Source organism: Vigna umbellata, chromosome 5 (assembly GCF_029865625.1).
Source record: "Vigna umbellata cultivar VRB3 chromosome 5, Vumbellata_1.0, whole genome shotgun sequence".
Classification (NCBI taxonomy): domain Eukaryota; kingdom Viridiplantae; phylum Streptophyta; class Magnoliopsida; order Fabales; family Fabaceae; genus Vigna; species Vigna umbellata.
The window spans coordinates 33,247,460-33,274,985 of record NC_142169.1 but is presented as its reverse complement, the minus strand read 5'-3'; the positions used below and the strand labels follow the sequence as shown (position 1 = coordinate 33,274,985).

At 30.4% G+C, this 27,526-nt stretch overlaps 3 protein-coding genes across 4 annotated transcripts; all 3 read right to left on the bottom strand.

Moving 5' to 3' along the window:
- Positions 1-351: 351 nt before the first annotated feature.
- Positions 352-2,447, bottom strand: LOC124834144 (transcription factor MYB20-like). Its single transcript, XM_047308771.2, has 3 exons — positions 2,149-2,447; positions 1,770-1,899; positions 352-1,184 (listed from the first exon to the last, which is right to left on the bottom strand). The coding sequence occupies exons 1-3, from the start codon at positions 2,279-2,281 to the stop codon at positions 464-466; spliced, it is 984 nt and encodes a 327-aa protein (XP_047164727.2). The 5' UTR covers positions 2,282-2,447; the 3' UTR covers positions 352-463.
- Positions 2,448-17,685: 15,238 nt separating this feature from the next.
- On the bottom strand, positions 17,686-20,671 carry PDLP7 (plasmodesmata-located protein 7). 2 transcript variants are annotated; one of them, XM_047308709.2, is made up of 3 exons: positions 18,693-20,667; positions 18,257-18,370; positions 17,686-18,173 (listed from the first exon to the last, which is right to left on the bottom strand). In XM_047308709.2, the coding sequence occupies exons 1-3, from the start codon at positions 19,420-19,422 to the stop codon at positions 18,166-18,168; spliced, it is 852 nt and encodes a 283-aa protein (XP_047164665.1). In that variant the 5' UTR covers positions 19,423-20,667; the 3' UTR covers positions 17,686-18,165. The 2 variants fall into 2 exon arrangements, with proteins under 2 accessions (XP_047164665.1, XP_047164667.1); XM_047308711.2 differs by lacking the exon at positions 17,686-18,173 and having other exon boundaries at positions 18,249-18,370; positions 18,693-20,671.
- Positions 20,672-25,341: 4,670 nt separating this feature from the next.
- Positions 25,342-27,099, bottom strand: LOC124834125 (nudix hydrolase 18, mitochondrial-like). The gene is made up of 5 exons (XM_047308739.2): positions 26,852-27,099; positions 26,395-26,506; positions 26,189-26,272; positions 25,965-26,093; positions 25,342-25,857 (listed from the first exon to the last, which is right to left on the bottom strand). The coding sequence occupies exons 1-5, from the start codon at positions 26,947-26,949 to the stop codon at positions 25,699-25,701; spliced, it is 582 nt and encodes a 193-aa protein (XP_047164695.1). The 5' UTR covers positions 26,950-27,099; the 3' UTR covers positions 25,342-25,698.
- Between the last annotated feature and the right edge of the window lie 427 nt (positions 27,100-27,526).

The window sequence follows — 27,526 nt, the reverse complement described above, 5'->3', positions numbered from 1 at the left end:
ATGTAGACTTAGAAAGCAACTAAAAAAAAGGATGAATACGGAAAAAGTCAGTATTGCTTAACCGGAAGCGAAAAGACAACAAAGTTTTTACAATGCGCACATATTATTTTTAATATTACCACAAATTCAAGAATATAATTTTATTTTTCTTTATTTTAATTTCTTTTTCCTACTGTTTACATAGTAAGAAACAAGGTAAAGTTTCATTTAATTGATAACAAGGGCTTCAAGTTTCCAGTATAATCAAGTATGCCCTGAGCAGCAGCAAGAAATGAGGACATATTGGACTACCTTATACTGATATCTTTTTCCCTTGATTATAAAGTGAAAAGTTGGGGCATAAAAAGTGGATAACACACTAAACAAGAGTTGCGGTTCTGTTTGAATTCTGATTAACTTTTTATTCTTTGCAACAACTTACAAGCACATTACAAGTAAGAAGTGGAGAGAAAAAAAATTCAACTCAAAACAACCCATATGCCCAAGATTCTGAATCCATGATGAGTCTTGGGTACTGATTAGCAGAAGTGTCAAACACTTGCTTTCTGTCACCATCACCATCATCGTTAATAAGCATATTCCAACTTCTAATCAAGTCATCATCCCACAAGGCCACACTGCTATTGTTGTTGTCAATCTTAGTATCATTGTAATCATCAGACCAGTCAAAATCTGGGAGCTGCAGGTCTTCAAAGAAGTTGGGGGAATTTGAATATGAAGACGATGACGTTGAAGATGATGTAGTGGTTGGTGAAGTGGAAGTCGCAGATGGAACTAATATCTCACTGGGCTCTATAATGGGAACTTCATCAGTGAATAACTCATTCATTATCGATTCAAAAAGGGGTATCATGATTTGGTCTTCCTCCTTAGCTTCTTCGGTGATGGTTGATACATCAAATGAAGTCTCTGCCTTCTCTGGCTCCTTGTTTTGCCCATTTTCAGGCTCAAATTTTGGGTCTTCCTCAATTTGGATAGCTTGTTGCTGATCTTGTGGTTCTTGCAATGGCTGATTGGGTTTTTGATCTGGTTGGGCTTGGCTTTGCTCAGTTGTAATGGAAAGTGACTTGTGGGTAACAGGATCAATTCCCATTTTCTTGAGCTTTTTCTTTATGTGAGTGTTCCAGTGATTCTTGATCTCATTATCAGTTCTTCCTGGAAGATGAGAAGCAATCTTAGACCACCTGCACAAGTGAGAAAACAAAACATCAGAAATCAGTACAGGAAGGAACCCAGTTATATTAAAAAAAAGTGGTTCCGTAAAAAAGTTCCTACTTGGAATGTTTACAAGGAAAAATAACTACGTCATGGAAGTTACAAAATCAGAAAATTTGCTCGTAAGACAAACTTGGGGATCATTTCTATATTAATGATTCCCCTTACAGTCAACATGAAATAACTACAATCATACAGTTCCTTTCCTTTTAAAAAATACTAAGGAAGAAATAGAGTTGGTCTGCAATTTTTATACGTTTTCTTGTGGGAGTGTGATACCATGGGACCATGTTTTGTTTTGTGTTTTTGATGAATAAACAAATTGCCACTTGAGGGCGTGTATAATAGAAATGATAACTTTGTTTTAGTTATTGCTTTTGACATGATTGAGATATGTTTTAATTTTATATAAAACAATGTTTTTAGATTAGCCTAGTCTAATATTTCAGAAGAACACTGTACCGGTTATTTAATCAATTAAAAAAAAACGTTGATTAAGGAAAAAGCCAAACATGCAGAAGAGACAGGGGAAACAGAGCGGGTGGAGGAAGAACCTATTGCCAAGTTGAGCATGGAGATCAATGACCATTTTCTCTTCATATTCTGATAAAAGGCCTCTCTTGAGGTCTGGCCTTAGGTAATTTGTCCATCTGAGCCTGCAACTTTTGCCACACCTTAACAGCCCTGCATGAAGACACAAGACAGATTTGTTAAGTCAGCATGCAGTGATTACAAAACATGCCAGTGAAATCAAGCTATACTGAAATCATTATGTTCAAGAAACAACACAAGCCATAATGTTTCTTGATTACTTGCGATTAGAATGCTCAAAAGACATGCAAAAAACAAAAATGTTCGGAAAGGCAAATGGTTAAAGACATTAAGGAAAAAAGTGTGTTGAAGAATAAAGACATGCAGGAAGAGAAAGGGGACCTGCTAGTTTAGGGACAGCTCTCCAGCAACATTGGCCATTGGTAAGGATGAAGTTGATGAGTTTCTTATCTTCCTCTGCAGTCCATGGGCCCTTCTTCAACCCCACTTTGTCACAGCAAGGTTGTCTTCCCATTTTGTGTTCCCCACAACTCAAATGCCAAGAAAGTGTACCTGGAATCTGCAATTGATCCCTCAAACCAGAGGTTTCAGATGAGTATTGATATACACAGAGAGAGAGAGAGAGACAGAGGAAGACTTAGAGTTCCTAAGAATATGCACATAACAAGGTGGGATAGAGCACCACCACCTACTTATTTATATATAAAATTCAACGCCCTCTTAACCCAAAACTCCCCTTACCCCACCACCACAATTTCTCATTTCTCTTTTATTAACTTTCTTTACTACCTATTTATTTACCTTTTATTTTATTATCAGTGGAGACTGACACGTGTTCTGCAGGGATGTGACACGGTCCACACGTGCTACGTCTTCTTCAGAAAACACCACATCATCAAACTTCTTTGCTTTGGTTGGAAGCGTGAGATACTCCACTAACTCAATCCTCTCCAAAAACAGTAATACAACAAATAACACTTAAATTCCATAAATAATGGCACCACATACATCACCAACTCTTTTTCCCATTCCCTTTTTTTTGTTGACATTTTCGTTTATACTGCCGTCGTTATCACCAACACAACAACCATCAAATTTACGCCAGTCTGTAAAATTAGGGTTCACACCCTCATTCTGGTAATATAAAAATCCATTAATCTACACAATCAATGTAAATGCAAAACTCTTCGACAACTTCTTTTCTTTCTTGTGTTACTGTCCCTTCAAAATTGTCAATCCACTTAACACAAATTTTAATATTTTACTCAAGTACATCACGTCTTTAAATATGTTATTATGAAACATAACTAAAAGTTAATTTATGAGGTTCTTATCATCAATTGTATTTTTTAAGGAGATAAAAAAAGAAGAAAGAAATTAGCGAATTATTAATTTTTTTTTACAGGAGTTACTTTTGTTGTATTTGGAATTTCAGAACATTGCTTAAGTCAGAACCACTTGGAAAAAAAAATAAAAACAAATGAAAAGACTGTCACCTGTGTCTAAACAAATATAAACTCCTGAGTTGTTTTTATAACGAGAAATGTTATGCGTATAATAATTTCTACATCATTATGTGTGATTTCCTATACAAATTACGAAATGAAATTAGTTTTTTTTTCTTTTTATTCTAACATTTGAAGGAAATGTTTCTATTACTAAAAGTTAGACATTGTTTCTGAGAATAGGTAAGCGCTAAACTCATTAAACCCAATACAGGAAGTTCCCAACCAAGTCAATTCAATTGAAGCCATTATTAATAACAAGTCAGAAATAATGAACAGCCTATAATTACCAGAGTTACTGCATACGCGTTGAAACAAACAAAATGCATGTAGCACACCCAACTGATTTGGTCCATACACTTGTTTTCCCTTAAAAGCAAAATTACCATAACTTTACCTTCCAAAACATATACTTTGCTCCCTTAATTATCTACAATATTATATATATATATATATATATATATATATATATATATATATATATATATATGTATGTATGACATGTAATCAGCTTTTATTAATATCCACATCTTGTTCCCTATTCTCCATTTTTGTAATTAAAGTCAGGTTGGGACACCTTACAGAAGCAATAAATAAGTTGCATCAAAATGTGTGTTTAAAATAGTATGAAAAGAAAAAACTCAACATATGTCAATGATTTATTAGTTATCACTGTATGCATTCACCTGTTGATATTTTATATCGGAATTAATCTCGCTTATTAATCATATATGCAATAACAGGTGACTTAAGTGAGATTATAATATATGAAATGACTCCAAAACTGAGACACCTGACACGAAACAACTCTCAACATAACTTTTTTTTTTCTTTTCAACCGTGGTTGGTGGAAACATATATTTTCGCAAAGTTCCATGATCAGTAGTAAATGTCAAACTTTGCTATAACAGCTCCAATATCTTTTCTCCAGAGTAAACTTATAAATTATAAAAAAGGTGTTATGCATAAGTTTTAGGTAGATCTTACAATAGCTACTCAATAAATCGTGCTAATAATATTTTGTAATTGATTAGCAGCATAAAAGTTTTTACTGTGGCAGCACAGCCTTCAATAGGTGTACAAGATTGTACACATAACAGTTATGTATTTACTTTTTTTTTTGTTATGGAAAGAAACTATGGGTATAATCATCCAACACAAGAAATATCTCAAACTATGTACAACCAAGCATAATGCAAAAAATAAAAAGTTTATGTTACAATAATTTAACTACTAAAACATCAATATAGTTCACAATTCCATATTATTATACTAACTTAATAAACCTCTTAGCTTACTCTATGGGTGATCAACATACATTCTTGATTTAAAATCACATACACTCAAAAAAGTCACTTAATAAGCCTCTTAGTTTTCCCTTTTTATTAATTATTAATTTGTTCCAATACTCCCTTGCACTATTTAACATCGTTGTCTGTTTGTAATGATTTTACAGTAATTCATGACTGATGAAAATCTTTATTAAAATTCCAGTACTCTATCAACCTTCTTCCTTTTGAGCCCTTTGGCCTTTGTTTGAAGTTGCCTTTTAGATAAGCTGTCTTTAAGTGAAGAATGATTTGCCATAGACAAATTGACTTTATAGTTACTTATATTTTAACAATATTGTAAGTATGTCATACTGAATATACTATAGACAAAATATGTTCAGCACTAAATATAGCTGAGATGAACCAAGGACCTTCTATAAAACTAAGAGGGGATAGAAAAAGTGCAGAACCCAGAAACCTGCAGCAGCAAAACCAGAAATTCTTTTCGACTAATGGGAGTATTATGTTGTCACATGGACTCACTGAAAGGCACAATGGATTATTGCTTGCTTCGGTTAAGCAAATAATAGTCAACCATCTTGCTGCTTCCCGCGAGGTGATGGTTAATTTTCTTTTATTTTCTAACCAAACTCAGTGTCTTCTGATCATGTTGGAAAGGTATAAGTTTCATGAGGATTGGTCAACAGTAACTAATATAGCTTATTCATTCATACTTGATGATCAGGTGCAAGTATGGAACCTTATTCTAGCTAGGTTTTCAAGGTCCTGGAACCCTTGATTTCTATCATGATTCACAAGAACTGGTGAAGTTAGTGCCTTATATGCATTCTTTTTATACAGACTTTGACAAACTTTGATTTAATATTTGACAATAACCTCGTCAGAAATATAACCTCTCGGGAGTCTAGTAGGGTATCTGACCTATAACATGTTTGAATAATATATTATAAAAATTTTGCCTTCAACTGTGAACATCTTTTTCCTTATTTGATATATGTACTTGGCCTAACTCACTCTAAAAGCAGATTGAACCAATATCTATGCATTAAGATCATTTGTGGAATATTCATTCAGTCATTCCAATATGGTTGAATATCTGTCAATATAAAAATTCCATCAATTGTGGTTATGAATGGATACTTTTGTTTGATCAGCAATAAAAAAAATATACTTCCAGAATGGTATTCTATTGTAATAAGTTTATATACACAAGATATTAAAATTGATAAGCACAACAATAAATTCTACCCTGCATTGGACATATTCAGTGGTAGATTTTTCATATTTGGTCAATATTGTTGGGATGAACATTAAATAATTTAGGTATGGTGGATGTAGATTTACTTTAGTAGTTGTATAGTTAACAAATTTGTTGACAATGCTGTTCAACCTCATATTATATATACGTTAAAGTAGTTTGATTTATTTTATCTTGTATTGACAAACAAAAAAGTAAATTCTGAAATTTCAAAGATAATTACCTACTTTATATACTATATTATATATTATATATTATTATTATTATTATTATTATAATATAATATAGTAATTCATGTTTAGAGAAATAACCCCACCAAAACAAGATTAATTATCAACTTTGAAATTATTATTTTAGCAATATAAAAAATAAAAATATTAAGGATACTTTAACTAAATAGTATATTTGAGAAGAAACAAAAGTATATTATTATTTTCAATTTAAAATGCTAATATATAAGTTTTGTACTTCTTCTTACCATGCATGTAGTTGGACTTGTTTATTACATAATGTAAGATTTCAAGTTACACTTAACTCTAATAAAAATATATAATTAAATAAACATATTTTTTAATTAAAAAGTATTATTGTAGGAAGATTTGTATAATTAATTTTAGGAGGTGAAGTTATTGTTGAGATACACAAATAATGTAAAATGTGAATTACTATACTCTTTGATAGAGTTGAAATTTTCTCTCTTACTAAAGAATAGTATTTGTCAATCCCATTTTTAATCATCTGTTTACATTCTTTTATTAATTAGTTTTGGATGTAAGAATACTCAATTTATTGAATTTGAATGGAGTAAAAAAGTATTATTTGGGTTTGGCAATTTACATCTGATAGAAAAAATAATTCAAAGTCATGACCAAGTGCTAATAATTTTAATTTTAATCATAAAGATTTCTTATTGTTATTGGTCAAACACCAACTATTAGACTATTACCTTACACAAAATCTGACCCATTATTATATGATTACACAGATTTAGTTTTGTTTTGTTTGTTATTGAGAAGAATCTTAGTTTCCTAATAGGTATTGTTGGAACTTCCATAGGGAGCATCATGCTTTTTACCTTCTACATCTATAAAATATGATAATTTAGACTTTGTTTATAAACTATGTTGTTGTAATTAAGGAAATACTAATTAATAATCTAAAGTCGAGGAGACACTTAAAACACTATATTTTAATAGGGACACTACCCTACTATGTCAATTTAATGATTTACTTTATTGATGCTTGTTGGTCAATAAATTACATAAGGTAGTACTATAGGGATCGCAAAATACTTTTTTTCCCTTTTTTTATCTGACTCAGTTCACTATTTTGATTTTGCTTTAATAACCTAACAAACTCAAAGTTTGATTAATTGTATATATCATATTAGTTTCTAACTTTAATCTATTTTCAAAATCATGGTTATTTTAATAAAATAGTATGTGTATTAGCAAATAATATAATTTTAAAAATATATTTATCATTTAGTAGAGTGTCGTATGCTACCTTAATAAGTTAGATAATATTCTTCGTTAGAGTAAGTTTTTATGGACTCTACATATTATATTATTTTTATTGTTTCATATACCTTTTATATTATATTATTTTTATTCTTTCATGTAAATTTTATTATAATACATAATTTTATTAATTTTATTGATATGTTTGATTTCATAAGTTATAAACATTTTGTAACAAAATGGGTTTTGTTGGAAGTCTCACATCGACTAGAGATAAGGTTAATTCATACTAGTGGGTGCAAACCTCACCTTACAAGCCGATTTTGTGAGGTTGAGTTAGGCTTAAAGTCCACTTCTAACATGGTATCAGAGTCATGGTTAGAGCCTATCCTAGCGATATTTGTTGTTTGTTGGGCATATTGTTCCACCTGTTATCGAGTCGCTATTAGACCATCCACTAAAAATGTTTAATCACACATTCGAGATGTATATACCTCGACATAATTTATAAGTGGGTGAAAACCTCACCCTACAAGACGGTTTGAGTGAGGGGTGTGTTGGAAGTCACACATCGACTAAAAATAAGACCAATTCATAATATATAAGTGGGTGCAAACCTCACCTTACAAAACGATTTTATAAGATTGAGTTAGGCTTAAAGTTCACTTCTAACATGTTTAACGAATAATAATGAATCAAAGTGAAAAATAACTAAAAAATTTATATTTTTGGTCTAATGTGGAATGGAACATGTCCCCACTGCAAAACCGCACCCCAAAACACCAACACCTATCAGCTATGGGCTGTTCCCTCGGTGAAAGATAAACCCTATTGCTTTTTCAATACCACTTTCGAACATAGATTTCTTTTATCCAAATAACACTCTTCTATTTTTATCACTCAACACGATACTACTTTCTTTTACTTATTGACATATAGTGTTGGAGATAAGGTGAATCTAAATATTACATTGGTAACGAAAACTTGAATATTATATAAGGAATAAAAGTTATAAATTTATTGTTTTATCAATTTTTTTAGAGGAGTGGATTTCATATTATATTCATTTTGTATTTTTTTTGTGATTTTCCGATTTATTGGTAATTTCAAAGTCAATTATTAATTTTGATAGTTCACTCAAACGATATTTTGTATAAAAGTATTTATGACAAAGATCAAACAACATGTTTAATGGAGATAAACCGTTACAAAAAAATGTACGAATAATTGATATTATGATGTTTTTTTATTATATTTATTTTTCTTTTATTTGATATTATTATTATTATTATTCTTAAATAATTTTAAAAAAGATAATTAAGATTTTATTAAAAAATATAAAAAATAAGTATTTTATCTTTTATTAGATAATTAAGACTTTACTATAATTAATATTTTATTAGATATTTTTTGAGAAGATAAGAATTTGAGTTTTATTTGTGAGATATTTTGTGGATATGTGAAAATCCCATGAGATTGAATAACATATCAATGATTTATTTAAGTACATTTTTTTACGTTCATTTAGTTTGGTCTAATTCGCTCAACGAGTGTGCATTGCAAATTTGGGTATTTAAACATGTTTTCAAAAGGTTTCATCATCTTTCACGTTTTCATGACTAGAAATTGTTTATGATGTTGGAGAGAGGCTCTTGGAGGTTGTTTGAGTTGCTAGGAAGCTCTCTCGTCTCCTCCTTGGGTTTTCATCTTTATCCATTTATCCATTGATGTTTTGTCCTTTTTTAGTTGAAAAGGGAGATGAGTCAGGAAATTGAAGGTCAAGATGTGAATACCAAAAACCTTGGGATAGACTTGATTTTGATCTATGATTTCAATTTCTTCCGTATTCTTCAATTTTGTAAACCTTATGTCCTCCACAATAAATAATTAATTAAACCTATTTATTGATATTAGATGTAATAAATTGATTTATTGGGTATTTTGTGGGGTTTAATACATATGTTTTTTCCAATTCAATGTTAGTGTTGATTTATATGCTTAATGGTTCTTGTGGCTTGAACACCTATGGTTTACTTGTGATTCTTGAGGTATTGAAAAATGTCTCTTGATCCTGGAATTAAATTAAGTACTTAATAAAAATTATATATAAGAATAAAACTTTATTTATTAGTAATTTTAAGACTTTGAATTTGATATATTATTTCAGTTGTTGATGATATAAAGGATTAAAATTTATTAATTAAACATATGATGTTAGTTTATAAATAAAAAATTAAAACATATTTGTAAAGTGTTTTCAATTTATATGCATGTAGGTGCTGGTAATTTTTTTTATATATATTTTTTAAACTTATATACAATTATTTTAAATATGAAATTAAATTAGAAAAACAATATTAAAGTATGATGTAAATAAATTTATATAATAAAATATTTAAATAATTTAAAAATTTTGAAACTAAAAATAAATAAAGTTTAATGTAAAATGTAAATTTAAATAAACTTGTTAAAAATATTTTAAATTTATAAATTTAAATAAAAATATAAATTTACAAAATTGAATTGTAAGTAATTTTATTTTTGTTAATGTTTTTATGATCAATAACTTTAGATTTAATATTTTTATAAATTAAATCAAGTATTATGATTAAAATAAATACTATTTAAGATAAAAATAATTTATTAATAAAATCAGTTTTATTATATTGCATTAAATTTATATTTTGTAATTAAGTCCGTCAATCTATTATTATATGTTGATATATTATTGGCCTATTTAAAATTTAGTTTGTTAATCTATTTACATGTGTAAAATGAAAAAAAGAACTCGGTCTTTTTAAAAGAGTTCATATCTATTTACACAAAACCTAGCCCAACCTCATCACGGACATTGTTGGCCATCACGAAACCACAGATTCCCAATTATTTGTTATCGTAAATATGCCTTTTAATAAAACAATTTATAGATCATAAATATTTGTTTTATTCAAGACAGTGTTGTTCAATTTATATAAAAACTATATTACAATGACAAAACTCTTCATCTAAGTACTTAACATAATCAAATATACATTACTCAAATTAAAATTTAGTTCATTTAAGGGAGTGGTTGTGATTTAATTTTATTAAATTAACGCATACTATCTCAATATTTATTAATATTTACAATCTCTTTGCAGGTTAAATCAGGGTAGTTAGGTATCAAATCATTTGCCTACCATTTTATTCAAGCAAATGCCAAGTAATTAGTGTGTGTTTCTTTTATCAATTTGTATATGTTGTGGCTAAAAGTTTGAAACGATAGCATGGTATATAAATATTATATAGGGCCCTTTCTTCTTATAGCCAATTTGTCTACATTTATAATTCAATATTAGATAATATTTGTTACTTTAATTTTATTTTCTATATGATTGAGACATGGTAACAACACAAATTGATATGTTATAGAATAAGGAGGTTAAGTAAAAAGAGAAAAAGAAAGTTGCAACTGAATTAACGTATGTAAATACTTTTACTAACTTTTTTTTTATAACTGAATGTGTTTATTAATAATAAGTAGGACAACAAAATTATGAAAAATTAAAAATCAAACCTAAATCTAATAATTACATTCTAATTAAATTTCTACCGTAGGTACACCCTTTCTATGGTCAACAAATAAAATGACTACACACTTAGTATTCCTTATTGGATGGTGTAATCTTCGGCCAATAGAATTGCATAGCGTAAAGCTCGTAATTTCTTAAAAGAAATTATTATTTCATTGAAAGCACAATATTCATTATTTTTTTTCATCAAATATATATCTTTCTTTTCTGAATCTTTTAGAACGATCTAATATTTGCATACTGCTTGCGTAATCCATGCAGATGATATAATTTCACGGAGACATATTCATTATCATAGTATTTCTTCTTTATCTTTTTCTCTATATTTATAAAATCGATTAGGAGTGTGTTAGATATCTATAATCGTACTTATGGGGTTTTATATATATGCAACCTGACAAAGTGTGAGTCAACAAAGCAAATGGTCAAACTTAATATATTTAAAATGAAATGTATTTACGTTACGTTTTCTCCTTCAACTTAATATAGCATTTTAAGCAATCTTATGATTATTAATTATTAATTATTTTTTTATAATAAAAATAATTCAATATTTATTTTTTATTTAGGCATTAGTTATTTCCTTTATTAGAATAAAGCTAATCAAGAAATTTGATAACAAGATTAAAAACATCAGTTTTTGGAGTAGATTTTCTCTATCAATAAAGTTAATGACATAACTAGATTATTATATGTCATGCATTTATTTCTTTATGTTATCATTCCAACAAAATGCTAGTTTGTTAATTGGATAAACTAAAAGTTACAAGTGTTTTGGGTATGGAGTTGGGATTACCATTAAAATACTTCTTCATACTTCTGATCTTATACTTATATTTACAGATTTTGAGATAGGTTTGTGATTAACACAATCGTAATCATGATAATTATATTTTACCTATAAACTTGATTACGAGTAATACTTGATTTTTTAGAGTTTATGACCATTCGGTCATTCTAGAGGCTTAACCGAACAATTGTCGTAATACATTCGTCTTAGGTTACTCGATCAACAGTTGGTCAGACGACCATACAGTACAATAAATTTAATAAATATATATAAAAATATTGTATATGTAAGTTTAAATGGAATTAAGATCTCAATCTTTCAACTAATTACACCACACTAAAAGCTAAAATTAATGGTTGAACTAAAACTATACATCTCTTAATTCTTAATGTTTCACCTATCTTATCCATTAAATTAACTTTGCGGGTTTATATATTAGTAATTTATGCAAGTCCTAGTAAATTATATTTTCATAAGTATGATTCTTATCTATTAGTTGACAGGAAGTCATTAATAACTTTAATATACTCTCAATTTGAGTCTTTAAAAACACAGATGACTTCATTAAAATTTGATAATTTGTTAATTCTTCATGGTGTTGCTTGACTTGAAACCGGAGAGTATCTTGCTTTGAAAGTAAAAAAAAAAAATCCGAAATTTAGAAGAAAAATAAATTAAAAATTAGCATGTTTGTACAATTTATGATTTGGTTACCTCCATTTAATATATATTTTTTTCCAGCGAAAATCAAAGTGTGTCAATATAACAAATGTATTACACGAAAAGTATGATGTAGATGTATATAATTTTTCTATATTATAACCCTTTTATATGTCATTACAAAATGTTGCTATTATAGCATAGTAATGTCTATCTAAACCAGAAAAAAAAAAATATAAAATATGTTCTACAACAATATCTATACAATGCCTCTATATTAGCATAGATTCATAGGGTCTATATTCACAAAACAACACTATCAATTTTTCTGTCGATTATTATTCAAATTTAAAAATTTAAAAACAAATGAGTTCATGTCATGATAAAAAAAAAGTCCTTGAGATTTCAATCTGATAAATATTAAATAATCATATATTAAAAAAATACCATATTAATAAGTTATAACAAATAAAAGGCTATGTAAGTAAAAAAAATAATGACTTTGAGTTTAATTATCACTCTCTTTTCTCCTTGTATATATCTTTTATTTTTAATCCGTTTAGAGTTGAAAAAACTATACATATTATGTTCTTGCGTCATGCTTGATGTTAAGTTTATTTACATTTCATGACGATCACAATACTTGTAATAGTATTTGTTTTGATATTAAGTGATTCTGATATCATTTTTTTTCTGGAAAGATGTTTAAAAATATTTAAAGATGAAAGTCTTTATAAACTATATTTAATTTTTTTTTTCAAAGGAAAATCCAATTTGATCTGTCCTTGTAGAAGAAAATGAAACATGAACTACGAAGGCAGTAGCGTTTGGAATTTGATATATGCACAAATTTTTTGAATGGGTTTGACTGGTGACAGTATCGTTTTGTATAGAGTGACTGCATTCACTTAGGCAGAAATTATATTGGCAGTGTTGCTTGAATTGCCGTGTAGTCTTTTCTTATATATATTTTTCAAATGATAAATTATTTAGACAAGGAAAGCTTCCAATAAGAACATACCATGTAAGGAAAAGCATGCTTATATGTTTATTTCATCAAACATTAATTATAGCTTCATCAAATGTGTGTTTCACAAAGAGGAGGAATGAAATTGATTTCTTATCCAACTTGTTAAAAGTTAAATCACATTTTTTTTCTGCTATAACAACACCATATTTTAAATATATCTATAGAATTCAACTTACAGAAGTTTATCATAAAATTGCGTGTTTTAGAACAGACTGATTACATTATTGTTTTCATTTTTATTTTTCTTTTCGTAACTGGGCCCCTACATTTGTTCGTGATCCAATATCAACTAATTAGACAAGCTATCTTTTTTATTTTTATGTATATATATTACCAAAATGAACATACAAATAAGGATTAAATAATGAAAGTTGTTTCTTTATTTCATACTTGACTACCTATGAGTACAGGCGATACAATACAATAATGTCATTAGAATTTTCATATATACATATACATACATATATATATATATATATATATATATATATATATATATATATATATATATATTCTTTGTATAGCCTTGCGTGAACTATTTTGGTTGAAGCTTTTAAACAAATACTTTATATAACATTGCATGAAGAGCTTATTTGAGTGAGTTGCTCTAAAAAAGAATAGTTTTCATTGGTGAAATTTGGCTTTTTCCTCTGTCTAATGGAATGTAGCCACCTTGCATCTCAATTCAATATTTAATTTAATAGTAGAACAAACTAATGCCACATGCACATTTTTATATCACTGCACGTGCTATTCTTTCTTCCCTTTCTTCATTCTTTAAAATAAAATTTTGAGGTCATCCTCACGTATGTCTGGTGTGTGCAAACTACTGTGCCAGAAAACACATCAACCTAATAAATTAAAGGTATATCAATTTTCAAACAAGAAAGTTATATCTGCCCACATACATAATTTTTTTTTAATCTGTGATTTAGTTTTTAATACGTATTAATTCATGATATTTTTAAAATATAAAAGCACATAAACATACTCTTACTTACAAAATATAAAAGCCGATTTTGATAGTTACTTTTATATCGTATTTTACCGATTTACCATTTTTTACTGATTTTGGTGGTATTTTACACAAAAATCCCGAGGACCAACTAAAAGTTATTAAGCACAGTACACTCATTTTTTCTATAAACTAATAGAGTAGTCCAACACAGATTTGTTAGTGAAAATAACCACACTATTTCTTCCTACACCTCCTCCTTTTCCTCTTCCGTCTCCATAAAATCTATAAATCCCAAATTATCCTTGATTAAAATTATAATAAAAAGATAAAAAAAATCACCTTTATTTTATTATTTTTCATTGTGTTCCGAAAAGTGTTTTCAGATCTATCTCCCAAAACATATAATTTAGAATATATTTTTTATACATTTTAAAATAGATGTTCTTAGAAAGATATTTTTGGATTTAGAAATACTTTGTGAAGTATTTATTCAAAAGAAAAATAAAAATATATATTTGAAAATATTTTCTAAAGTACTCATTCTAAAAAAATAAAAATATATTTTGGATTGAATATTTGAAAGATATTTCAAAATAACTTAAGCAACAAATATTTCAGAATATATTTTTATTTTTTAAAATGGATATTCTGAAATGTATTTCTGAACTGCAACCTCGACCCAGATTCTAACCCTGATAGCGACCTCACCACCATCGGATACAATAGCTGGACATAGGAACTGAGCATGAAAAAAAAGAAGAGTTTTAAAATGTAATTTTATCAAGCCTGTGGAAGAATCAGTAGAATACCTCTCATATCACAAACACACCTCGGATTCGAAAATCCAATTCAGGACTTCATTCGATTATCTACCCCATATATTTTGTAGGGGTAGAATTTAAAGGAGTCCAAAAGTTGGGGGTGCATGAAGAAGAAAACATGGGCTGCAAAAAGAAACTACCTTAATCACGGAGACAAAAACCAACTCCTGAACAAATGAGAAAAAAATATTCGGGAGTTGCTCCCTCCACCACCACCAACCACTCCCTGCACCTCTCCATACCTAATTTGCCCTTCTATAAAACGGATGTCAACATCCGTTTCACCTTCAACGAATGTGCCACATCCGTTTAATAAATTTTTAAAAAGTATTTTATTTATTATTTAAATAATAATATATACATTAAATTAATAATAATTATTTTATTAAATAAAATAAAATTAATTTATAAATAATTAAATAATAATTTTTAAAAAATTAAATAACATTTATATATTAATTTAAAATATAAAAAATTAAAAACAAAAAAGCAAAAAAAGGCAACGTAGGGTGGTGTAGGAAACAAAAAAAGGATATTTTAAAATATAAAGGATAGTTTTGGAATTTTAGAAAAATGTGGTGGTACAGGGAGCAAAGTAGGGTGGTGTAGGAAGCAACACCCAAAATATTCAGTTACCATGTCTCAATCATGTGAAGCTGACCCCCTCAACACCTTCTTCATATAATATCTTTTAATAAATTATGTCTCTCAAAAAATTCTCACAATATACAAAATATAGACAAAAAGAAAAATTGGTCATTTGAAAAATCTGATCTAACAATTACTTTTTTATGTAGTGATTATATATTGATATTAAAGAAAAGAATAGACTCACATTACAACCTTAAATATGATTATTTTTATTATATATTTTTTAATTTAAAATTCTAACATATATTATTATATTATTAAAAGGATAATTTATATTTTTCTAAATAATAAACAAAAAGGCAAATTGGTCATTTGAAAAATCTGATCTAACAATTACTTTTTTTGTGTAGTGGTTATATATTGACATTAAAGAAAAGAATACACTCACATTACAACCTAAAACATGATTATTTTTATTATATATTTTTTAATTTAAAATTCTAACATATATTATTATATTATTAAAAGGATTATTAATTTGATATATTTTTCTAAAGGATGTTATTTTTATTATTTTCCTTATGTATTATTTTCATAATTATTGACACGTCTATCTTATAACTAATGTGCTGAAATTATTATTTCTAATTAGATATAAAAATGTATAGCAATTTTATTTTATCATTAAAACTAGTAAAAAAGAAATGAAATGTTAATAACTTAATTATATATAAAATTATTCTTAGAAATTTAAAATCACGTAATAAAATGTTTATGTTACTATTAAAAATTTAATTTTTAACATCAGTTAAGAAATTACCTTTCCGACTGCATATTAGTCAAAAAGCTAATGTCAAAACATAAATAAGAAAAGGAAAAGTGAAACGTGTTTGGTCTTTTGAGCAACGAAGCATTTGGAATCACTTTTTTTTCTTCCTTTCTCTATTTTCGTGAAGCATGAAGTCTACTTGGACACGTCTTTACACCTCAATCGAAAAAGCATTAGATGATACTCAAACAAATTCAGTCAGATTTGGATAAATTTGGTAGAACAATTTTATAACTTCAAATGAAAGAGAAAGATAAATTAAATCTTTTTTAAATTTATGGGAGGATAAGTTTAATATATTTTTTTAATTTTCTACTACAGTTATTTAAAAAATTCATTCAATACTTAAAAAAAAAGTAGATAACAAGATTTTATAAAATTAAAGGAAGAGTTTATGATATATTAATAACTTTATTATTATATATACAGTTATCTTATAATTATTTTTATTGAATAACTTAATTTATATTTGAATTGGATATCTTAATTTAGTTTATTATTAAATAGTTGTCGAGTAGCTGTTTAACAAAAAAAAAAAAAAACAAAACGGGTTTTTTTCTTAAAGTAAGTACACATTTATGTTCGAACACAATATTAGAGTGCTTTCTTAAATCTATTAAAAAGGTAATTTTATATTATTATTCACGCACCAACTCGATAATGTCTATTTAGTTAGAACGTAATAAAAAATTAAATCTAACACAACCTAAAATAGAGTAAGATGAAAATGTATAAATAATGTTGAGTAAATGAGATAAAAGTGAGGATCAATTAAGACAAAATAGAGTTTAGGGGATTTATAAAAAGGCAAAATTTTAGGAGATTTAAATATTATTTCCCTAAGTAATTTAGTAATATGTACCTAAAAGTAATAAATGTTTGTATTCTTAATTTAGTTTTATACTCATAAAATTGTAAAAAGTATTTGTAGTCATTGAGAATAATTTATGAAGAGATGGAGACATACAAGGTAGAGTCTTTTCGACGTTCAAGAATTAAAATTTGAAATCTCGATAGTTGAGTACTACTCTTTGTGTTTTGAAGAATAACCCTAGTTGAAATCTTGGATTCCTTGAATATAATGCTTTAATTTTCCTGGTGAAGTCAAACACAGATTTAAAAGCATAGCTTTGAAAAAACAAAAAAGCTATATATCACGAACTGTCAAGGCATTTGTTTGGCACCAAAAGCAGAATAACACCAAAAGTAGTATGTATATAAGATACACTCAACCAAAACTCCATGGCTGCATATACTAACCATACACAAAGTGAGAAATCTCATGCAATTTTAAAATGAAAAAAGAAGAATTATGTAAATAATTGTTTGGAAGGAGATGAGACAAAGCAAATTGTTAAGTGGAGTGAGGAAAACAGAATCTTTTGTTCATCTTTCGCTTTTTCCTTTTGCATTCGACTGAGTGTTCCCATATGAATCCTCATGAAGGTCCTCTTTTGAATTGAAGTTTGTAATAAAGTGAATGATAAAGAGAGAGGGCAACAAAGAAAAAAGGAAAAGAAAAGAAAAAGATGTTGTCAAGATAAAAAGGAAAACAAAAGAGGCCCCAAAAGCAATCCAATGAGAAGGCTCAGATTTTTTGCAGCTCAGTGTCGTCCCACTCATTTTATTAATTTATTTACCTGCATGACAAAAATAAAATAAATCGTGTCAATTATTAATTAAATAAAAGAGAAACGTTAGATAAAAATGACTAGTTATTTACCGTGTCCCTCACACATCCTTCTCAAGAAAGCAAGGAAAATAATGAGTATGGCCACTCCAGCTAATAATCCAACAATTATTGCAAATGTTTTTTCACCTTCGTTGTCTGATTTTCCTGCTCAACACCAATCCAACAAACTAAATTACCTACCTTACTGTACTATTTTAGTAAACAAATCTTAATGATACTTTTTATATAGATCCACCATAATCAATAAATTTTTCATTTTATTTTCTTAGATGAACATCGTAGAGAAAAGTAATTAACAGTTCAAAAATGATATAATATATTAAACATTTAAAATAATAACCTTTTCAATTCAAATAAGTTTTTTTTTTAACAAAAGAATAACGGGATGAATAAAAAAGCAATTTTGAAAAATTTACTTCTGGCGTTTGTAAAATGTTTCTACGTTTTTTTAAGAGTTGGGCCTTACCATGGGCTTTATTGTTGTATGCATGAGCCCCATTTGTCGAAAACCTGACGTAACATTTCCCCAAGAACATATCCCCATATTCGGCAGCAGCACACTCACTCCTCAGCCGTCGGATCGCATCCCCCACACAATCCTGACACTCCGCAAAACTCAAATCCCCACAACACTGCGCCACGCCCTTCACCTCACCCGACCCGCCAACCCGAAAATACCCACCCGAACTCGCCAAGCCACCCAGTACTGCATCCCTCTCGCCGGTCGTGCCCGACCCCAACCCCATGGAGGGCCCACACCTCTTCAGCACCACCGTCTTGTCCTCCACGCCCAGGAACGTGGAGTTGTCGTACTTCACGAGGCACCCGTCGAGTTGTACCACGCCGCCACACGCCGCAGGGCAGAGCTGGCCGGCTCGAGCGACAGCCCGGGTAACGCAGGCAGCGCATTCCGGCATAGCGAGGTCGCCACGGCACTGGTAGAGGCCGTGGACGACGTCGCTCTGGCTGGAGCCCACCACGGTGAGCTTGTTGAAGGAGGAGTACGTGGCCGAGTTGACCAGCGAGGTGAGGAGAGAGTTCAGGTTTGACTCGTAGGGCGAGTTGGAGGCGTACCGTTGCTGCGTGCAGCCGCCGTAGAGGAAGAAATCCGCGGCAGAAGATAGAGAGAGAACGAAGAAGGTGGCCAGAGAGAATAAGGTTAACAAGACAGTAGGGGTTTGTTTCGTTTTCGCCATTTGTTTTCTGAGAAGTACTACTGGGTTGGTTTGGTTGACGTACGAGGTTGATGAAGATGTGTTTTAGTTAATGCATGTGTATGTCAGAAGGAGATGGTGATGTTATGTGCGTGTATGTCATGGGGGATTTGATTTGATTTGGTGATATAAATGATGGGTTGGTATTGCTTGGGAGTGGAGGAGTGAAGAGTGGAAGACCTGCGAGTTTGGACATGGAGTTGCTTTAAATAAGCACGCCACGCCATAGCCATGTTATCTCCGTGCTGAATAAAACACAACTTTTCCTTCTTAATTTACTGCCCAGCATGTGGGCTCTATATACCTTTTCAAGAATCATCTTCATGTCATGTAATGTGGGCAAATATAATGAAATTTATTTCAAAATGAAATGTCGGATAATGGTTGTTGATTATTGTAAAATAATTGTTGTATTGTGTTTTTTTTTTCATCTCTTAATCCTGTTCGTCGTCTACTTTGGTGCCATTACTTAATCTCGAGGAACTTTTTTCCCTTTTCTTTTGAATTAAAAGAATAATGCTAAACCCTTTTGTAGCTTTAAGTGTAACCCTAATGATTGTGGCTATTGCTGTATCAATCAGTATACTCAGTTTCAGTTTGAATATACTAATGGTATAAGATAACGAAAGTCGAAAGGGAAAGGTGCATGTTACGTATCCAGAAACAAAGTGACGAACACAGCATGGCTGGAGATGAATGATAAATAATGATATCATCATTTTAAATTAAAGTCTGTAAGACATAACTTACACTTCTCGTTACTAAGGAAGGTTGAGAAAACAAGAAGAAATAAGGATGAAGTCGGTTCACTATTACCAAGATCTCACGTACGCACGCACTAAAATCAATTTCTAAAATCTAATGCCAAATATTAAAAATGATTTTATTGAATGCCATATATTGATCCATTGGCATGTATCGAATCCAGAGTCTCTCAAAAAGAACACAAACCGACACAGTTCATAAGAAGGGGCTTTATCATGCATTAATATATGTATTGATCGTAAAGTAAGCCTATACACTCACGTAGGAACGGGCTTTTAACACCTTTTGCCCTATTGGCACACGATACCTTTTTTTTTCAAGTGAAGACGCAAGAGTACAACTGTGACATCGCACTACACCATATCTTCATCGATCTCACGTTCAGTTTGCAATACTATAGCCAGGTCTAATATTACCGGACATTGCAATATAGCATTGAACATTGAGTTTTTATATAGCAGCATGAAAGTTTATGGAAAGTTGTTTCTCGTGTGAAGTTGAAAGAGAAACGTAGTGGGCCTTAAATAATGGCATAAATGTTGAGAACACTACATGAAAGTCACGAGAAGGTTTAGAATAGTGGCAAAATCCCAAAAAGGGTTTTAACCTCATGTCTATTGCAGTTAGTGAGTTAGGGTTTCTAGTTTGAAAATGGTCCCCTAGTGATATCACCTTTAACTGTTCCAGCATATAAAGGTACAACCAAAACAATAGGTCCCTTAGTAACCACTAATATGAAATTTCTTCTTCTTAAACAATATTCGGAACTGATCATATACTCAAGAAGTTTAGATCCATTAGGCGAATAAGACTCACACTCTCAATTGTACGTTTTGACCTAATTAGAGGAGAAGGAATGGAAAGTCGATGACAAACTAAATAAACTGCACCTTATCACATTTGCATTGTTCCTAAATAAACCAATATTTGATAGTGCTGCAAACACTGGTTTAATATGCTTTCAAACCAAAACAAGATAATGTTGAATCTATACGTATCCCCTCATTAATACTTGTTTTTTTTTCTAATCAAATTGGTAATATATATGTACAGTACCCATCTATATATTGGACAAAAGGAGGAGGGGCAAACATGAAATTAAAAAATAAAAAAAATTAATAGAAAGAGAAAAGGATAAACATACAAAGTGATATATTTTTCTCTCATTACTAAAAGAGAATCAAGAGAGAAAATAAATACGTATTCCTTCAAAGTTACGCTTATTGCGTGTCTTTGTCTTTTGGGTAATCTTTCTTGACTTGTTTAATAAAAATATCATGTGATAAGTGATTTCATGTAAGAGATAAAGAAGAAAACGAAAAAATGTTGATAATGTTTTGTTCTAACTGAGATATAACTTTATGCTAGAGTATTATTTTTTTTAAGCATTTGAAGATATTATTTATATTTGTTTTGTCATAATCAAAAACTCTTACCTCTATTTTGTCATTAATTAAGTTGTTTTAGTGGTTTTTTATTTTCTTGAGTAGTTTCATAAAATTGAGTCTCATTTACAAATTCAACTCACATACGTGAATTCATTTTGAAACATTTTTTTAGATGAAGAATTTATTTGAATTTGACTATAATGTGTTTAATTAATAGATATTATTGGAGTTTTCTATCATGATATTAAAATTAAGGTGACCATCTAATTCCACTTCACCAACTTCACCATGTTTAAATGAAATTATAAATAAGTTCATCAATACACAATTTTTAACTTCAAATATTTAAGAGATTGGTCGAAATAATCGGATATAGCTCTATCATTATATTATTCGTTTATCACACCTTTTTATTTATGGATTTATATATAATTTTTTTTCTATTGTTTAACCAACTCTTATGGACAACATATCAGGGCACCACACCTCCTTTTTAATTTTTTTAACGTGATGATAGAGGAAAATGTAAAAGTAAGTATCATGGATTATAAATTTAGTATTAAAGTTTAAATAAATAACAAATATTTTTATTTTCTAACTAGTTCCGATTCCCACGACTTAAAAAAATGAAATAAATCAATGTGAAACAAAAAGTGTGCTTGTCTTAAATTATTGTCTTTAAAAAACACTTACCTATAACTCTTTTTATTTCAACCTAAAATTTGGCCTTACCACCAATAAATCATGCATGTACACGCAAGAACTTGACATTTGCAGTAATTAAGAGAATCCAAACAAAAGAATCTGTAAGTTGTCCTGTTAAAAAGTGCAAAATGAATTTGTAACTTTAAGCTCGAAACAAGATGTTTTGGAGTAGCAGAGGAAAACAACTAAAGTTGAAAATGATGTAATCAAATAGGTCACACAATATTGTAACGAAAATAGCCAAAAATTCTGTCTAGACTGAACTGTTAGTATCACAAGAAAAAGCCATTTAGTATGGCAATTATTCATGTCATTGCAATTGGTGTTCCCTCTTTTTCGTTCGGCTCAAATCCTAATCAATAGGTAACATTGTTAATTAAGAAGCAGACACTCGAAAATTAATGCATTGTGAGGTCTTGCCCCCACTACACCACAAGAGACCCAACTGTCTTTATTCTGTCTTTCACTGCATCATATCGGTCGGCCCACGACTATTAATGGGCCCAAAAGACTCCAAACCCTCTATATCCAAACATCTATTATCACACAACCTTCTTCTTCCTCCTCTTCACATTTTCATTTCTTTCTTCATCTCCACTTAAAAACCGAATACAGTATGGCTAAGATCAACATTTTAAATCAGTGGGTCTTTTGTGTATTTCTTTGAACAAGTTTCTTCATTAACATTTTTAAAAGAAAAAGCTAAAATTAACTCATGCATAAAAATAATTCTCTAACATAACTTCTTTAAATTATTCATTTTTACTTTTTTGTACAAGATAATTTTAACTAATAGCGAAAATTCATTTAATTTTTTTTATCACTTTCTCTCTTTTTATGGAAAATTTTGTTCAAATATACCTTTTTTTACTTGTGGTTATATCTCTCCATGGCCGAACACAATACAGAAAAATGTGTGAGCCAACTTGGATTGGCTTGTGTTATGTTACGTAACTAGACAATTTTTTTTAAGTTTGTTGCGTTAGATTAACTGTATTTGTTATTATTCAATGCGTGTTTTCAGGAAGATTTACTTATTTTATTTAAAAAAAAAAGCTATTTTAGTCATTTCGACTAAATACCCCCAAATATATCTCGACCAAATACATAAACAAAAACATATGTTTATATGTATCTGGAGAACATTCTGTTATAATACACAGAAAAACATTTTTTATTTTGAAATTTGATAAGATCATGCCTAGATAATTATAAAATCATGTTTGATTTATAAGTTTAAACAAAAAAAATATTGGCGAAAAAATATATTTATATCGAGAGATATATAACGAATCGTCGTGTAGTAGGAGTGTTTTGAAAAAGGTTAGATGTCTGATAGAAAATTGAGGGTTTCAGTAGCAATACTCTAACATAAACTCAATTCTTTGTTAGACTCTACGCTATTGGGCTGGGTCCAGTTAGCAGTTGGTGGACCCTAATACTGAATGACATATCAAACGGGTATTTCTTTTTACACTTCAATAATTCCTCCCGGCACACCATAAAGGTTAAAACTCCTACTTTGTCCTTGTTATAGGAAGACTTGTGCAATCTAAAATAGGTTTTTAGATTCTATAATCTAAAAGTAACTTTCTGATCCTATAATCCAAAAATGATCTGTGAACTGCACAATTCAGACACAAGTGGATGTTGAGGGTTAATTTAGTCTTTTACACACTCCGTGTGGTCTTTGTCTTTCACAAAGTCGATGTGGTCCAGGAGGAAAACATAGTGTTGCAAAAAAAAGTCCCCATAGCAAAAGACCGAAGCTCAAATTATCTAACTCGACTTTATCTGAGTTGTACTTTTGCATCAATGTGTGATGGAGGCTCTTGTAAGCTCTTATATCCTTTTAATGCTAAAGCTGTAACTGGGGCAGTCTAGCTAAGGTAAGTGACTAAGTTATTTCATGGTCCATTGAAGTAAACAGTAAACACGTTTACAACTTGCTTCATCACATGTGGCTCAGAAAAATGAACCATCTTTACTCTTCAATGACATGGTCCCAAAAGTTATTGGGCCTGTTTATAGTCCTTTGGGCCCAGGGAGACGTATTTGATTCTTCTAAACCAATCGGTCAACTCCTAATTGATTATTTATTTTCATAAAGGAGAGAATATTCAAATTTGAAAGTGTACATTTCCTGAGCTGGCTTTTGGTATATATCAAGAGTTTCCTTTGATACTCCTCCACATAACTTATAGTGGGTGTTGAGTGTTTTCCCAACACAGCTACACCTTTTTCGTGGGGTCTTTTTGCTAATGCCAGCGATCTTTCTCCACTTATTACAACCACAACTTCATTGCTAAATATAATGCCTAACTCTATGCCCCACAACCTCTTCAGTTACATGTCATGACTCTAAAATCAGTTAATCCCTGCACTCTGTCATGCCAAAGCTTCTTTGCTCATGAATAGTTTTCCACTACGTTTCCCTCGAATTGTTAATACAAAATTATTCGATCATTTGGTCATAGATTAGCCACTTTGTGGTACTTTCTGATATCAAGCCACAAAGATCAATTGCCATTGCTGAAGCAGCAGTGTGAATTATGGACATAACTTTTAAACCGTACTGATTAAGGATCGAAGTTCACATAAATCTTCAGATCCAAGGTCCCCAAGAAAAAGTCTACCAGAATGCAAAGACAAAAGGACACTATTTAATATCTCCATCTACACTCCTACCTTCTTGAAGGTACAACTAAACAAGGGATATTGTTAGGTATAACAACTGATACACAGGCTGCCACAACTGAGTAACAAATAAAAAGACCCTATATACTTAAATTCAAGATGGTATGATCTCAAACAATAGGCCAAGCAACATGATCTAGTAATCACTCTTGATAATGACACTTAATCACGCTTGATAATGACATTTGTACCTAATGACGGCAGGGAATAACCCTAAAGTTTTTCTTAACAGAATCCATAAACGATTATCACATCAAATTTTTGTTCGTCCTGCACAGAACATGCCTTCCGAGTAAAGGGAAGAGAACTAAACCCCCCACAAAAGACAATCAATTCGCGCAGTAAATAAGAGAAAACAAGTTGCAGCTTCTCATTTTTTTTCTTCTTTTCAAGATAGCCTTATCGATTGCGTTGCTTGACATTAGCACAACTCTGTTGCTTGAAAAACAAAGCAATTCGATTGTGGACTAATTGATATCCACAAGTCTCTCAATAATACAGATAAGGTGAATTCCCACAAACAGATGTAAATTCCTTTTCTTTGAAAAAAAAAAAAAACTGGGGAATCACTAATTTCTATGCGATCTACTACTACTATATTATTTATATTCTATGACTCGGCTCAATTCTTTTGGATCCTACACAACTTTATGCCGAAACTCAAAGAAGTTGAACTCTACCCTTCACGATGCTACTACTCTATTTACAAGTCAGATTTGGCATCTCTTGTGCAGTTCATAGAACCAAGAACTTGCTTATTATCACGACCGACTTTTTGACCAGCAAGACGGTTTACTAATCTGTCTAGAGCTTCCTTCATCCACCAGTGTTGACAAACATCCCTTGCTTCGGTGACGCTCATCTAAAGGGAAAGTTTCAAACAAAAATCAGTGACCCTTTCAGAAAAGTACAACCCCACCATAATAAAATACTGCTTCAACATTCATTCAATTTGTTCATCTTTCTTACCCATACTCTTTGACGAACGTTTTGCTCAGGCCAGAACTCCAATTGCTCTTCAACAAGTAAAGGGAACATGTAGCCTTCATAGAAAGTGTCATGAGTCTTACTCTTGAAACTCCATTTACCCAATTTACCCTGCACCACCACAAAAAGGAACATCTTTTTGTTAATTTACTAAGCATTTTTTAGTAATCATTATTTTTGGCCAACATCATGATTAAATAGCTTACCCCAACAATGCCTCTCACCCCAGCTTCCTCCATGGTTTCTCTCAAAGCTGCCTCCTTTTTTGATTCGTCCAATTCCCAGCCTCCCTGGTATTCGGTCAACCAAAATATGATAAATGAATAAAATAAATCGAAATAATGTGTAACTTGGCCCATTTGGGTGTTGGTGTTGGTGTTGATTATTGACTAATAATTGATAATGGGTCTACCTTCGGAAATAGCATCCCTTTTCCCTTCTGAGAACTGATAACCAGAACTTCCAATTCATCAGAAACGTCCAAAGAAGTTTTCTGCCCAATCTTAAATCTGTACGGTATGCATCTGCATGAACACGATTCCACACACAAAATTAAAAACACAATTAGTAACGATTGAAATGAAATTCTACAATTCTACAGAAACAATGCAATCCTCAATTCACCAAACTAATTTACTTTCAATTCCCTCATTAAAAACCCATTTTCAAATTCCTAGTATCCAGTAACCACAAACCAGCAACCTTCAACTGCTTTACTCTTCTCTTAACCAGTAAACACAACTCACCCAAATCAGAACAAAGTTTAAAGGAATAAAAAATAGTTTCGACAAAGTTGGACAGGAAAAGAATTATATGAAACCCCATTTGCCCAAAATTAAAGAACAAGAGAGGGTTAAGAAGACACGAACCCCACAACTTGGCGACGACCTTTTCTATAACGTTGCAACTCTCTACCGGTACGAGAAACCAATGCCACAACATTTTCCTGGGCAACCACAGCCACCATTTTTTTTTCTTCTGTTTAACCCTTTTAAGGAAATTTCTAAACAAAGAGTTTAAGGAACAAGAACAGAAAGAGAAAGAAAAACAACTACAAACAAAAGCAAATTGTGTTCAGTAGCTAGCATGAGAGGAGGTGCAGGAGGGGATGCCTTTTAATAGTGGTAACCCCGTAGAGAGAGAGTGTGTGTGTCTTGGTAGGAGAGAGAAAATAATGTTTTATTTTATGTTAAAACTATTTTAAAAAATAAAAAAAATGAAAGAAAGAAACAGAGAAAGGTAGTGACATTGGAGTTGGGCCTCACTCAGTAACAGATCTGCCGCAAATGCATGCAAAGCTACGACACGTGTCTATGACGTGTCAAATAATTTCTTACGTGGCTGTCAATATCCATTGGCTAGCAGGGAATTCGCAACACTTTCCATTTTCTTCTGAAAATAATTATAAAAATTTTAAAAAGAAAAGAAAAAAACGGCAGTGTTTATCTAGATGTGAAGACCTGCAATTGATATGAGCTACTAGAAGCTGTCATTGGCTCGGTAGATTTTCATTTTTTTTCCTTGAAATATAAGACTATTTTTGT

Coding starts and splice junctions, on each gene's coding strand:
- LOC124834144 (XM_047308771.2), bottom strand. CDS start 2,281: ATGGGAAGACAACCTTGCTGTGACAAAGTGGGGTTGAAGAAGGGCCCA. Junction 1,900..2,148: donor AGCTGTCCCTAAACTAGCAG/GTCCCCTTTCTC, acceptor GTCTTCATGCAG/GGCTGTTAAGGTGTGGCAAA. Junction 1,185..1,769: donor CATGCTCAACTTGGCAATAG/GTTCTTCCTCCA, acceptor TCACTTGTGCAG/GTGGTCTAAGATTGCTTCTC.
- PDLP7 (XM_047308711.2), bottom strand. CDS start 19,422: ATGGCGAAAACGAAACAAACCCCTACTGTCTTGTTAACCTTATTCTCT. Junction 18,371..18,692: donor ATACAACAATAAAGCCCATG/GTAAGGCCCAAC, acceptor GGTGTTGAGCAG/GAAAATCAGACAACGAAGGT.
- LOC124834125 (XM_047308739.2), bottom strand. CDS start 26,949: ATGGTGGCTGTGGTTGCCCAGGAAAATGTTGTGGCATTGGTTTCTCGT. Junction 26,273..26,394: donor AAGGGATGCTATTTCCGAAG/GTAGACCCATTA, acceptor ACCGAATACCAG/GGAGGCTGGGAATTGGACGA. Junction 25,858..25,964: donor ACGTTCGTCAAAGAGTATGG/GTAAGAAAGATG, acceptor CTTTCCCTTTAG/ATGAGCGTCACCGAAGCAAG.